At 42.7% G+C, this 13,046-nt stretch overlaps 1 protein-coding gene across 1 annotated transcript in view; it reads left to right on the top strand.

Moving 5' to 3' along the window:
* Lekr1 (leucine, glutamate and lysine rich 1) overlaps positions 1-13,046 on the top strand; it is a 150,058-nt gene that overhangs the window by 111,078 nt on the left and 25,934 nt on the right. The window contains exon 10 of the mRNA XM_038348134.1: positions 10,019-10,112. Coding sequence (XP_038204062.1) covers positions 10,019-10,112 — 94 coding nt within the window. The remainder of the gene's footprint in view (positions 1-10,018; positions 10,113-13,046) is intronic.

Genomic DNA, 13,046 nt, shown 5'->3' with positions numbered 1-13,046 from the left:
GTGGTCAGGTGACTAACAGTGTGTTCCCACTGTAGTGAGGGCTGCGACCAAGTGACTTACAGTGTGTTCTCGCCATAGTGAGGGCTGTGGTCAGGTGACTTACAGTGTGTTCTCACTATAGTTAGGGCTGCGACCAGGTGAATTACAGTGTGTTCTCGCTATAGTGAGGGCTGTGGTCAGGTATTCATGCCCAGTTCTTACTGGAATTGGTCACATGACATTGAAATCCAAAAAGACATTTTCAGATATCTCTGCTTTGATCGTTTTTCTTTTTGTCTACTGCAAAAGTCCTTCCTAAGGCATGGTCCTGAAGTGACCAATGCCTGTGAAGGGGAACAGCAGATGGAACAGCTGTACGGAGAAAGCACATCTGTATTGTGCGGTGCTGAAGTTCTGGGCATAAGGCTTGAGATATTACAGTAAAAACAGAGCAGCCAGGTGGAAAGCTGGGTACATGAGTCAGACTCAAATTTATCTCAGCTGCGCATAAAATTTAGGAGTTGTCAGCATCTAAATCGAATTAGAAGACGAGTCTGCAGCAATGTCCAGGAGGAACACGGCAACCCCGTGTTTACTGTTGTCCCGCCTTGCCACCTTGAACCTCCTCATTTACCTCCCATGCTCCAGTCTAAAGGCGGCCATGCAAGCAATCAGAGCCAGTTGTGTCTGCCTCGCGCCCAAAGACAACGTTCTCTTTTAACTCTCAGGACTTTAAACCACACAGCTGCAGGGACTAATTTACCTGTCTCTGGGAACAGATGGGCCCTGCTGTGTCCAGACGGAACAGTGGTGGCCTCTGCTCAAGAGACCTAACTACTCACTTGCCTGTTGACCTGAATTCTCCTAATCCACCAAATCAGTCTCCTCTGTGCTCACTTTATCGGTGATTGTTTTCACAAGGACTACATAGATATGTAGAAGGCTTATGGAAGTTCTAAGAAGGTCAACCCAATGGACATCATTCCTAGCCACTCAGTCAAGGACAAAGAGCCTTCTGGTCAGTTTTGAAGTCCTTTCTGCTTCTCCCCTGTCCCGTCCAGTTTTTTCTTCTGTGGTGGTAATCTTCCACCTAAAATTTTGCTTCTCGGGAAACTAGGATAAGAAGGAACTCTCTCAAATTGATGAGAACCGTCTTCAAACCTAGAAACGTGTGTCACACCTTGCCTCTCTGTGTTTGTTACCTAAAAATGTTAGACCTTTCCACATGATTGATCTCTATAGGACTAGATTCTTGGGGCTGGGGATACAGCTCAGGGGCCAGCCCTTGCTTAGCACTTGTTCAATCAGGAGTGTGATGCCTGGCGCACACCCCAGCCTCATACTGTATGCATTGTGCTAGGGTTTGTTCAGTTCCAGAGATGTGTGCACACACGCAGTATGTAAAGGACCACCCATTTCCTCGTCTGTATTGTAACCTGAGGTCTGCTACAATTTATCCAGTCTGCTTCAGCTTTCTCTCATGGGTTTTCCTATGCAGAAATTTCACTGCTGTTTAGTTATAAGCATATTTAAATGCTAATTATGATTTTTAGTTTGACCTATAACTTCTTCAGAACCTGATAAAATTTCAAGTACGTGGAGGAATTTTATTTATACTTTGTAACTGATACTTGCTCTTACAGATTGTAGACTATATTTTATAAGGAATATAATTCAAGGTATATATATTTTTAAAAGTTAATTGCCACATTAATAGCACAAAATAAATACATGAAATCAAATTTAATTATATATATTATATATTACATACATAATGTATATAGCACACATCATTTAAATATGTAATCTTTTGCAAGCAATGAACACAAGTTATGAAAGAGAATATTGTTTTTCTAGTTATTACTCTGCTATATTTTCCTAATCTTTAGTGGTAGATATGTACATAAAAATATACTAAATAGTGAAGTATAAAATCCAATGTGAAGCCCCACAGCTTCTGATTGCAATAGCAGCTCTAACAGTAGAGAAGTTCATTAAATTGTATAGTCTTTGTCTGGGTTTGGCTATAATTTTAGTATGTAATTTTTCTATTTATTATTTTTATAATGCTTAAAATAAAAAAATAGGTATCTAAACTTTAAAAGCTGTTGTATGTTTTTTAGATTATTGTTTTAAATGTTCAGCTCTGACCTGTCTGTCACAGAGCACATTTAAGTCTGGACTAGCCACATCTAAGTGTCTAATGGCCTATGATATCAGACAGCGCAGGCTATAGTAGAGCAGCTGCTTAAAACTTTTTAAATTTTATGAAATTGATTTTCTTGTCTAGTATGTAGTCCATACCAGAAATGAACTAGAAAATGATTACGTGGTTTTTCCGCAACTTGCATACAGGGTCCTCCATTCTGGCCTCAAGTCAGCCTTCCCTGCATTTAGTCTTCTCTCTTGACCACACTATCTTTCCAAGCAATCCTCCCCTGCTACATTATAACTCCGGGAGGGTCCCCCTGTAGTCTACAATTGTGAAGTGTGTGTGGCCATGGCCATCTGTGGGGGTTCTGAAATAAATTATTTGTACTGAGGGAGCTCTGTTGACTTTGGCCGCAGTGGTGTGGACTTGACAGTTTTGATTTAAACCTATGCCAATTTCTTTATTTTGAAGCTAGTTTAAGTTGATGCATCTTAAGTTTTAAGGTACTCTTAGTAAAATTAGCCCATTATCATTTCAGCCTCCAGATAATGGCTTTAGTTCCAAAAGTCCACTCGCCTGGTAATACCGTGTCCACACTCTTCCCTTGGATATGTAGCTGCTAAGTGTTTTGCAGACAGTTCCTCTCCATCTGTGCCTGCCCTGTGTTAGGGCATTTTGTATGAAGATCACAGAGCTACAGTTGCTTGTTTAGTTTGTTTGTATCACGTTCTCTCTCCATTCACCATTGTTATCGTTATTATTTTAATCTTTCCACTCACTCTTTTTTTTCTCAGCTTAGTCCTTTGGGAGAGAAGGTTGTTGGAGTTCTGTGTATTTTCTTGGTGTACATTTCTTCTCACCAGCAGTCTGTTTCATTTCTGCTGTTTTACTTGTTACTATGGAAGTTCTATCTTGCATATTTAACGAGGTCTTAAAGTTAATATCCTGAATTCATTTCAAACAATGCAGAGAGCAAAGCACATTTGAGCGCTGATATCCTCTTGACACGACTATGTCTTCCCCGTTTGTTAGTGTTTTATGTTAGTCCCTCTAGTTCCATACAATCAGAGCTACTTTATACAGACACTGTTAACTTACACATGCTACATGCTGACTACTACGTAACTTTATACAGACACTGTTCACTTACACATGCTACATGCTGACTACTACGTAACTTTCAGGGCACAGTACAAAGTAAAAAGGTAGGACCGCTTCTTCCTAAAGTGGAAGGGCTTTCCTGTGGCAGCCTGCCCCTCAGCCCGTTCTGGTGAGTTTTGTTTTATTTACTGTCAGACTCTCTCCTCTCGCAATCTAGAGATTCACCTCTGGGCCATCCAAATGCAGCCTCTGCTCCCCGCTGACGCAGAGGGTGGCAGCAGTGGGGGAAGGCGGAGAAAGCAGGGAATTGGCAAGGGCTGTGCAGGCTTCGGCGTTGAGGCTCCAGAATCCTAGTACATGCTTAGTTGATCTATCTCATTTCACTTGAAGACACAAATTCAAAGATTCAGTTTCTTACAAGTTTCAGAATAATGACTTAAGGCCATAGAAGTGGGGCTCTGGACATTAGAAAGGATAGGAGGAAATAGTGTGCGTTGCTGAGGAAATAGTCTATGGAGAATTTGCTGCTGAAGTCTGCACCTTCAAAACTTTAATTAAAATAGTTACATCATCCCCTCTTTCCTCCTCCTATCCATCATATATATCCCCCTCCCAAATTCATGACTTCTTCCTCTTTAACCATTCTTATTATTTATACATTATATATTATATATGAACAAATACATATCTAAATCCATCTGCTGAGTTTGTTCAGCATCGCCCGTATGCCTGGTTCTAGGCTGGCCGCCTGGGACAGGACAACTGTTTAGGGACTTATCCTAGGGAGAGCTCTCTCGGCAGTGTTAATTGCTTGTAGCTCTTTATTGAGGGGCGGGGCCTTATGAGAATGTCCCCCATTTACATTGGGATGTGGAAGGACGCTTAAAAGAAATCCCACACTGCCTCAGAATTGAGAAATAGACGGTTATTTATTTAGAGGTAGACTCACAAATCAGAATCCTCTGCTGGAACAGAGATCAGAAACCGAATCCAGCAGCTGGGAGGCCGGAGGCATGCCCTACATTGGCATAAATAGTATAAGAGGCCACACCCCAGTGGACAGGTAACTACTGGCTGTAGGATTTCCTACAGCACCTCTGCCTTTTGTTTAAATAAGAGAGTTCTAAGCCTAATACAAAATTCTGATCTGAACTAATTGTTCAAGTTCCGCCTAGGCAGCCATGTTGAGATTTGTGGGTGTAGCGTCCCTATGATAACTAGAAGGGAGTACCACAGGAGACTCCCTGGTCTCTGACTCTTAACGATCTTTCTGTCTTCTGATGTGCTCCCTGCTCTTCGGATTGCTGGAGCTGTGATGTAGATGTATCTGTTGTGGCGGGGTACCCCGCAGCCAGTTCTTCTCTACATTTTGACTAGCTGCGTTTCTCTGTACCGTCTCTTTCTGGTTCATAAAGCATCTTTTCTGATGAGGGGTGAGAGTTCCAGTTATCAGTGGGCAGAAGGATACATGTTTAGAGTGAACATAGAAATTATTCTGGTTTAAGAGAGTGGAAGCAGGGAGGAAAGAGGAATAGATAACACATAGGATGCTTGAAAAAGACATAAGGAATCATCATTTTATATTTCCCTAAAGCTACATATAATACAATATGCAAATACATATGCATGTGGTTTAAGTGACATTATAACACTTGGGGTGATGATACTCCTCCTAATGTAACACCCCCACTCCCCAGTACCAAGCAGGAGAAACCTCCTTTCAAGATGTTAGCCAGGGGAGTCTGAGAGAGAGTCCCCCCAAAAATGTAGGCTGTGTTGTTGTTCTTGGTGGCTTCCCCAGAAGCTTGCCGAAGACACCACGGCTTTGGACACAGGCCTGGGTGGGACTGAGCTGGAGCTGACCCGAAAGCCTCCTCCCTGAGGACTGCTCTCACAGTCCTGGGTGCAGGGCAAGCTGCTGAAGGAGAACGGGTCATAATCCCACCCAGCTGCGGGCAGTGATGCTCACGTGTTGTCCGTAACTAACCACGTTCTAACTGAACCAAAGGCTGGCTTAACAGGCGGGAAAGCATGCCTGGTGCGGGAACCTTAGCCAACTATGTGACTAGTGAGACCACGATCCTAGACGAGAACCTACTATATCTTCTTACCTGACGTTAGATGTGTGGCTAGGTTACACATAGCGATTTCCTCAAATAGTGATCACGTCCTTATGAAACTCTTGAGAATCCTTTCGTCCAGCTTTCTGCAGTGCGGCACACAATTAACATTAGCACCCCAGACCCTCTTGCTGCTCAGTAATCAGTCATCACCGCCGGCTGAGCGTTGCTCCCCTTTTCAATTCCTGGTCTCTCGCGCCCCTGGTAACCACTACTCTGTCCTCAGATTCTGAGATCAAGGTTTTGTAACCCACATGTGAGTGGAGTCATGCAGCTCTTGTCTTTATGTGCGTGCCTTACTTCACTTACCACAGTGATCTCCAGGTCTCGCCACCTTGTCACGGATGGATTTCACTTAACACAGTGATCTCCAGTTCTCGCCACCTCGTCACGGATGGCCACTGCTGTCCATTGTGTTTCGTTGCCAGGCTTCCTGTGGTCATGTGATGGACTCTAGCTTCTTTCCATTTCTCGGCTATTGCTGTGGTGCACATAGGAGTGCAGACGTCTCTTTGACACACTGGTCCTCCTCCCTTGGATATACATCCAGCAATGAGAGCTGGACCATATGGTGCTTCTATTTTTAGTTGTTTTCTTTTTTTAAGGACCTTCCATCTTGTTCTCCAAAATGGCAACACTAATTTACATTCCCAGCAACACTGAGAAAGGGCTCCCTCTTCTCTCATTCTGTAGCAGCCCGTTCTATTGGGAACACATTGATAGCTCACATCCGCTTCCATCGGTGTTTCCTGGGGGCTGGTGGGATTGAGCACTGTGCACACGCCTGTTGAGGCACTTGCCCGTCTTCTTTTCAGACATGTCTTCTGTACGTTTTTTGTCAGGTTGGCTTTTGCTCTTATTTGAATTCCTTCTATCTAGAAATCCACTCCCTTTCTGATGTGTGGTTTACCAGTATGGCCTCCCATGATGTATGCTGCTTCTTCACCATGAAGGCTGCTTCCTCTGCTCTGCACACATTTTGTGCTGTGTCGTGATCCCATTTGTCAGTTCTTAATTTTTATTTTTTGACTGTGATATTCAGGTCTTGCCACAAGAAAAAAAAAAGACCTTGCCCATTCATATGTCCTGAAAGTTTCCTCTGCATTTTCTTCTAGTAGTTTCATTTTTCCAGGTCTTGATGTTTGAGCCTTTAATTCATTTTTAGGATTTTGCATCTGGTCAGCTAAGGGATCTAATGTTATTCTTCTGTCTACTCAATCATTATTTTAAGTGCCTGTCCTTTCTCCCCTGCGTGCTGGCAGTATTTGTTAGAAGTCAGGTGGCTACACTGTGGATCCAGGCGCACACTCCTTCTTCTTTTCCAATGGTGGCTGTCTCTGTCTTTTGTATAGTTTTCATTGTAGAGATTGTTCACCCTTTTGGTTAGATTTACTCCATGCGTTTTATTTTTTATAGTTACTGAAAATTAGGGTAACTTTCTTGATGTCTGTTTTAGATAATTTGCTATGGGCATTTAACAGCACTAACTTTTACACTTTGTGTCCTGCAACTTTGCTAAACTTGTGCATTAATTCCCATAGGTGTTTGGTGGAATCTGAGTTTTTCTGTATATTAGACCACGTCATCTGCAACTAGCGACAGTTTGACATCCTCTTTTCCAATTTAGATGCTTTCATTTCTTTGCCTTTGCTTGAGCGTTCTGCCTGGGGCTTTCAGTACTGTGTTGACTACAAGTGACAGTCTTGTTCTAGGTACTATGAAAGAATACTTTTAGCCTTTTCTCATGAAATACAAATTATATGTTGTCTTATTGTATTTGCCATTACTATGTTGAATTATATATGTTCTTTACTTAACTTGTTTACTGTTGAATGTTTAATTTTATCAAAGGCATTTTTAATGAATTATGGTGATCAAATAGTTTTTTGTCCTTCATTTTGATGGTTTATTTTGCTTACTGATTTACATATGTTTAACTATTATGAATAATGATAATATTCTTTTTATATATGCTAATATTTTTATATATGCTAATATTTTGTTGAAGATTTTTATATCGATGTTCCTGGGGTAATTAACCTGTTAGAACTGAGTGTTCTGTGTGGTTGGGGTAACAACAGGATAAGGCTGGCATCGCTGACTGTGGCTGGAGAGATTGCCTCATACTCATTCCATTTTGTGGACTCGTTGAGGAAGAACTAGACATCAGTCCTCCTTAAATGTGTGGTGGAACTCGGCAGTGCAATTGTCTTGTCCTGGCCTTTTCTTTGATTGGAGACTGTTTTGAAATCATGGATTCAGTTTCATTACTTGTTATTGATCTCTTTGGCTTTCCTCTCTTTATGGTTCAGCTTTGGTAAAGTGTATAGGCTCAGGAAATTATCCATTTCTGTGGTATCCACTGCAATGTCTCTTTTCATCTCTGATTTTTATTTATTTATTTATTTATTTGAGTTAGGGACTATGTATCCCTGGAACTTGCTATGTAAACAAGACTGGCCTTGACCTCACAGAAATCTATCTGCTTATGTTGGTATTAAAAGAGTTTGCGGCCCATATCTGATTATGATTTTTAAGGCCTTTTCTTCAGCGTACAGGGGTAGAGGTGTGTGACCTAAGTCGCAGGCACTCGGGAGCAGAAGCAGATGCGGGATCCTGCGGAGCTGCAGTCCAGGTGGTTGCAGGCCACAGGTGGGGGCTAAGAGCCAGCTCGGTCCTCTGCGAGCAGTATGCGCTTTGACTTCCAAGCCGTCTCCAGTCCTTGGCTCTTCATATTTTCATCTTTGGTATTTGAGTCGATTTGGTTTTTCTCTACTTGACACAGATCAGGCCAACTGGGAACCTCAATAGATAAACAAATTGCCTCTCTCATACTGGCCTTTAATCAAGTCCGTGGGGGCATTTTCTTTTCTTTTTTCCTTTTTTCCAACATAGTATTTCTATTAATTATTTGGGAATTTCATACAATGCCCCCCAACCACACTCATTTCCCATACCTCCCAGGTCCACTCCCCCACTTTTGCGTCCCCACCCCACCCCACTAAAAAGAAAAATACATTAAATCCAATTTATGTTTCCCATATACTCATTGGAGCATGGTCAGACTCCCAGTGGCCAGTCCCTTAAAGAAAACTGAGGTCTCCCTCACTCCCACTCCCACCAGACGCCATCAACTGTGGAGAGCAACCCTTCAGCATCACAGTACCACAACTTTTAAGGGCTCTCTTGAGTAAATTCCTGTCTGGACTGTTCCTTTTCTTCTCTTTTTTCTTTTTGTCTTTCTTTTTCCTTCTCTCTTTTTCTTTCTTTTTTCGTTTGAGACCTGTCATTTTTCGTTGCTTTGGAGGTGTTGCTGCATAGGTCTGCAGGTCTATCACCTGCCACCTACTTTCCCCTTGATGCCTCAGTGGGTTTCTCGGGCTCCTTGGACCTGCCTGCAGCCCCGTGGCTACCACCGCCTTGACTCAAGCCCTGCATTGTCTTGATTAATGACTGGTGTGGGGAGTGTGATTCCTCGGCAGGCGGTACTGGTTGATGAGAACGTAAGCTGAGCAGACCGTGGAGAGCAAACCAGTGTCCTCCATGGTCTTTGCTTCAGTTCCTGGCTCCAGGTCCCTGCTTTGGCTTCACTCAGTGCTGACTGTGGCTAGGGTCTAAATCAAGTAGACGCTTTACTCCCCGAGTTACTCTGGTTTGTGGTCATCCTAGCAATAGAAAGCAAACTATGGCTGTATTTTCATTATCTACTTCATTGTCTTGTAACCTGATGTTTATTATCTCTTTCCTTCTAGTTTTGGTTTGGTTTGTCAGTTCTGTGACATGCAGCCAGAGGCTGTGTATCTTCTGTTTCGTTCACAGTCACTGATCACTGTGAACTTGCCTCTAGACACTGTTTTGCCCCGTCACGTAGCTTTGATGTGTGTCTCCACTCTCATTTGCTTCAAGAAATGGAAAATGTTCAATTTATTCATTTATTCATTGTTGTTCAAGAATAAGTTATTTAACATTCTCTTGTTTGTATACTATTGAAATTTTTCCTACTGATTTCTAATTTTATGGTAGTGTGATTGAAAAGATACTTGATATGACTTTGGGGATTGTTTTAAATCTTGTGTGCATAGTGTGAAGAGTGTCTGTGTGTGTGTGTGTGTGTGTGTGTTTGTGTGCGTGTGTGTGCGTGTGCATGTACGCACATGCCATCACACATAGATGGAGGACAACCTCAGGTATTGGACCTCACCTCTCACTGTGTTTGAGCCTGTATCTTCTGTTCACCCTGCATACACCAGGCTAACAGGCGCGCGGGATTCTGGGATGCTGTGTCTGCTTCCCATCTTGCTGTAGGAGTTCTGATATTAGACCCATGCTGCCCCGGCTAGCTTCCTGTGGGCTCCAAGGCTCTGAACTCAGGTCTCCACACTTGTCTGGCAAGCACTTTCCCCAATGAGCACCTCCTTAGCCCTTGACTTCAGTTTTTAAATTGTTCAGGCTTCTCTTCTGGCCAGCGGCTAGTGAATGGATGTGATGAAGCAGGGGAGTGACAGGGCCAAGGTGACTCCAGGATTTCAATCCAAAGCAATGTCTGCATCGTTAAAGCACGTATGCATATTATGTTGTGGGAGAATAGCCTCCAAGACAGGCATTGCAGCTTGGGAGGATCACGAGGCGGGAGTCCTGTCTCATCTGTCTGTTTTGTGGCTTTCAGGGAATTAATGCTGGTTGCCCATCAGAAGAGCATCGAGCAGATGCAGGAAACCCTGAGACAGAAGCTGCTGAGCGACGAGAGCTGGAGAGAGAAGGTGACCCTGGCTCTCATCAGCGCGTGCCTTGTCTGCTTTAGAAACATCTGTCCTTCTGCCAGCAGGCTGATCCAGATAGATTTCATTGCTGCTCTGAATACTTTTGGTTCCATTTGGAATTTCCCACTCCAAATATACTTAAGATATATGCACTTTCCAAAATATTAGACAATATGATACGAAGTAAAAAGGGAAAATAAAAAATAGATTTTGAAATTTTGTAATGTTAGGGTATTTCTCGGTTCTTATACAGAAAACCATAATTTTAATCTTTAAATATTTACTTTTTTCCATCTAGTGTCAAAATCTGTATTTGATCATATTTGTTAAAGAATAGAAATACTAATAATTCTCACTTCTTTGCTTCTAAGATAAGAGAATAGAAATGATTTAAAATTATTACTTAGGAAAATTTGACCAGTTTACTCAGGCAGGGTTAAATGAATGAGCATTTCTCTGTCTACCACTAAGAACCATTTGCTCTCAGAGCATGGAAAATGTACACTAGGGTCTTTGGACTTTGCTGTATTTTCAGGGTCTCAACAATGAACAACTTAAATCCATCCAAACAGAGCAAGTCACGCTTCTTATGCTGTTAGTCTCCACTTTGTCCGCATGCACAGCCCCGTCGAAATGGAGGGGCGATGAAACCCTCCCTGCCACAAATTTCAGTACTGCTCTGATTCCTGGAACCACCCTGGGCTGGAGCCTTGGCCTCTCTGCCCTGCTCTCCTCCCGTGGCGTCTTGTACCCAGCACAGGACCTACTCCCTCAGCTTCTCAGCATTCGCTGCCGCAAACTGGGGGTGGCGCTAGGTTGGGAATATAAGGTCACGCACGTGCTAGGCAAAGCCCGACCTATGAACCGTACCCAGCAGGCCATGCTAGGCAAAGCCTGTGAACTGTACCCAGTCCTCAGGACGCTGTCATCCTATGACTTAAAAGTTCTCCAGAACCAGAGCTTTCTGCTGAAGTCCACGCGGTGCGGCTGTGCTCTGTGGAATTTGTTCCGCCACTCTCGGGGTCTCCTTGGGGACTGGGTCCTATTACTTGCCACCTCAGCCCCCTTCAAGCTCTTGTCTCCACTTACAGGTCCTGCACTGTGCCACCCAGCATATCGAAACCATTTATGCACTGCTAAGGCCCTCCTAGATTCTAAATTTGTTACTTCCGCTCCCAGTTTTCAGACATCCTCAACCAGCACTGGTGCGCTGTGAACCGGTACCTTCCCCCTTGTCCTTAGCTAGATTATGGCTATCAGATAACCATCTGGGTGTGGTGTTACACACCTGCTAACCCAGTGCTAAGGCTGAGGCAGGAAGAATATGACTTTGAGGCCAGCCTGGACTGAAGAGACCCTGTGTCAAGAAGAATACACTGTTAAGCACAGTCATACATGGGGGAATAAAATCTGAGCCTATGGGCTGCAGTTGCTATAGATGCCCAGCTAACCCCGTATAGCCAACCTTGTCTTGCTTGTGGAGGCTCCCGCTTCTAATTTTTGATGATATTTGATGTACTTAGTTGGGTGGCCTACTCTTATTTGTTTCCCCAATCCTTATCATTTGAATATCTAAATACTCAAAAAGATGATCTTCCTAGCATGTGCCAGGCCCTGGGTTCCATTCCAGCACCACCAAAACTATCAGACAAACAGTCGAAAATGTCCTTTAGCGCCAGATGTTAGAATAGTTTGGGCACTGTGGCGAAGACCTAGAAAAGTAGGCAGCTATGGCCAAAGAACTTGAGATGAAAGCAGCTCTTTGAAGAGCAGTTTGTGGATATTTATTATGAGACATTCTCTAAATGCCCCGTGTTTTAACTCCAAGATTGTTGTGGTAGAGTTAACCCAGATAGAGATACTACAATTATTTTCTCCACCCCCGGAGATCTTCATCTTAGAACGTTAATAATGGCATGAACGTTCCTGCCTTCCCCTGAGATGCTCTCCACACTCCCAATCCCACTGGGGCTTTTAGGTACATCCCATTGCAAAAGGGTCTTTATGGCTCAATCTGGTTCTTCTGCTCAGAGATTAAGCTAAGCCTAGCATCTGACATTAAGGAAAAATCAGTGTTCTTGCATTCTACAAAGTTAATCCCATGGTGAAAAGAATCCTGTGTCATATTGTAACCGTTCTTCTTAAGTGCTTGCAGTGTCTCCAGGACATTACGCTTGTCTCACAGATGGTCCCGGCGTGTATAATCTCCTGTAGTGAAAATGGGTGTCTCGTTCTGTTGAGAGGACAGCATGTCTTAATAAATATCACTGTTCAACCAGCAGTAAATCACGCTCAGGCCAGTAAAGCCGGAGAATGATAAGAATGTCCTGACTGTGTTAGCTATTAAGGCTGTGAATACAAAGTTCCCTAAAAGTCCTCTCATGAGAAAGGAGAATCACTAATATGACATTGTCATCTCTTTCTTGGGTCACTGTGCCTTTGCGTAGGCATGAAATGTTCTCTTTACAAATATATAATGCACAAATTAGAATAAACTTAATAACTTAAATGCTTTTAACATTTTTAAAAATTAGATAGCAATCTGTGCCTGTGCTTAATTATTTTAGAGTATGTAAAAAAAAAACACACATAATAGGATCAATAGTTGCCATGCAACAAAGAGGGCACGTTTTCAAAGAACTGTTTACTGATTGTCATGAGTTTTTGTTTAAGTATTGCTTGGATACAAAGAAAGCAAATTAGTGGGCACAAAATGAACCTTTAAAATTGGTTCCAAGTGCACAGTGGATTGTTACCAATAATTTAAAATTTTGTGATGGAAAACTCTCTTGCAGCCTGAATAATTACATAACCAATTTATATCAGTTGTTGACACTCACTTTTTAGTACAGCAGGCAAATTCAGATCCAAATATTTTCTTTAGATTATCATTAACATATTACAGTCTAGAATCATTTGGAAGTGCACTAACGA

The sequence above is a fragment of the Arvicola amphibius genome, chromosome 11, assembly GCF_903992535.2.
Source record: "Arvicola amphibius chromosome 11, mArvAmp1.2, whole genome shotgun sequence".
NCBI lineage: Eukaryota > Metazoa > Chordata > Mammalia > Rodentia > Cricetidae > Arvicola > Arvicola amphibius.
The sequence above is the reverse complement of the archived record's forward strand: the minus strand, read 5'-3'. Positions and strand labels throughout refer to the sequence as shown.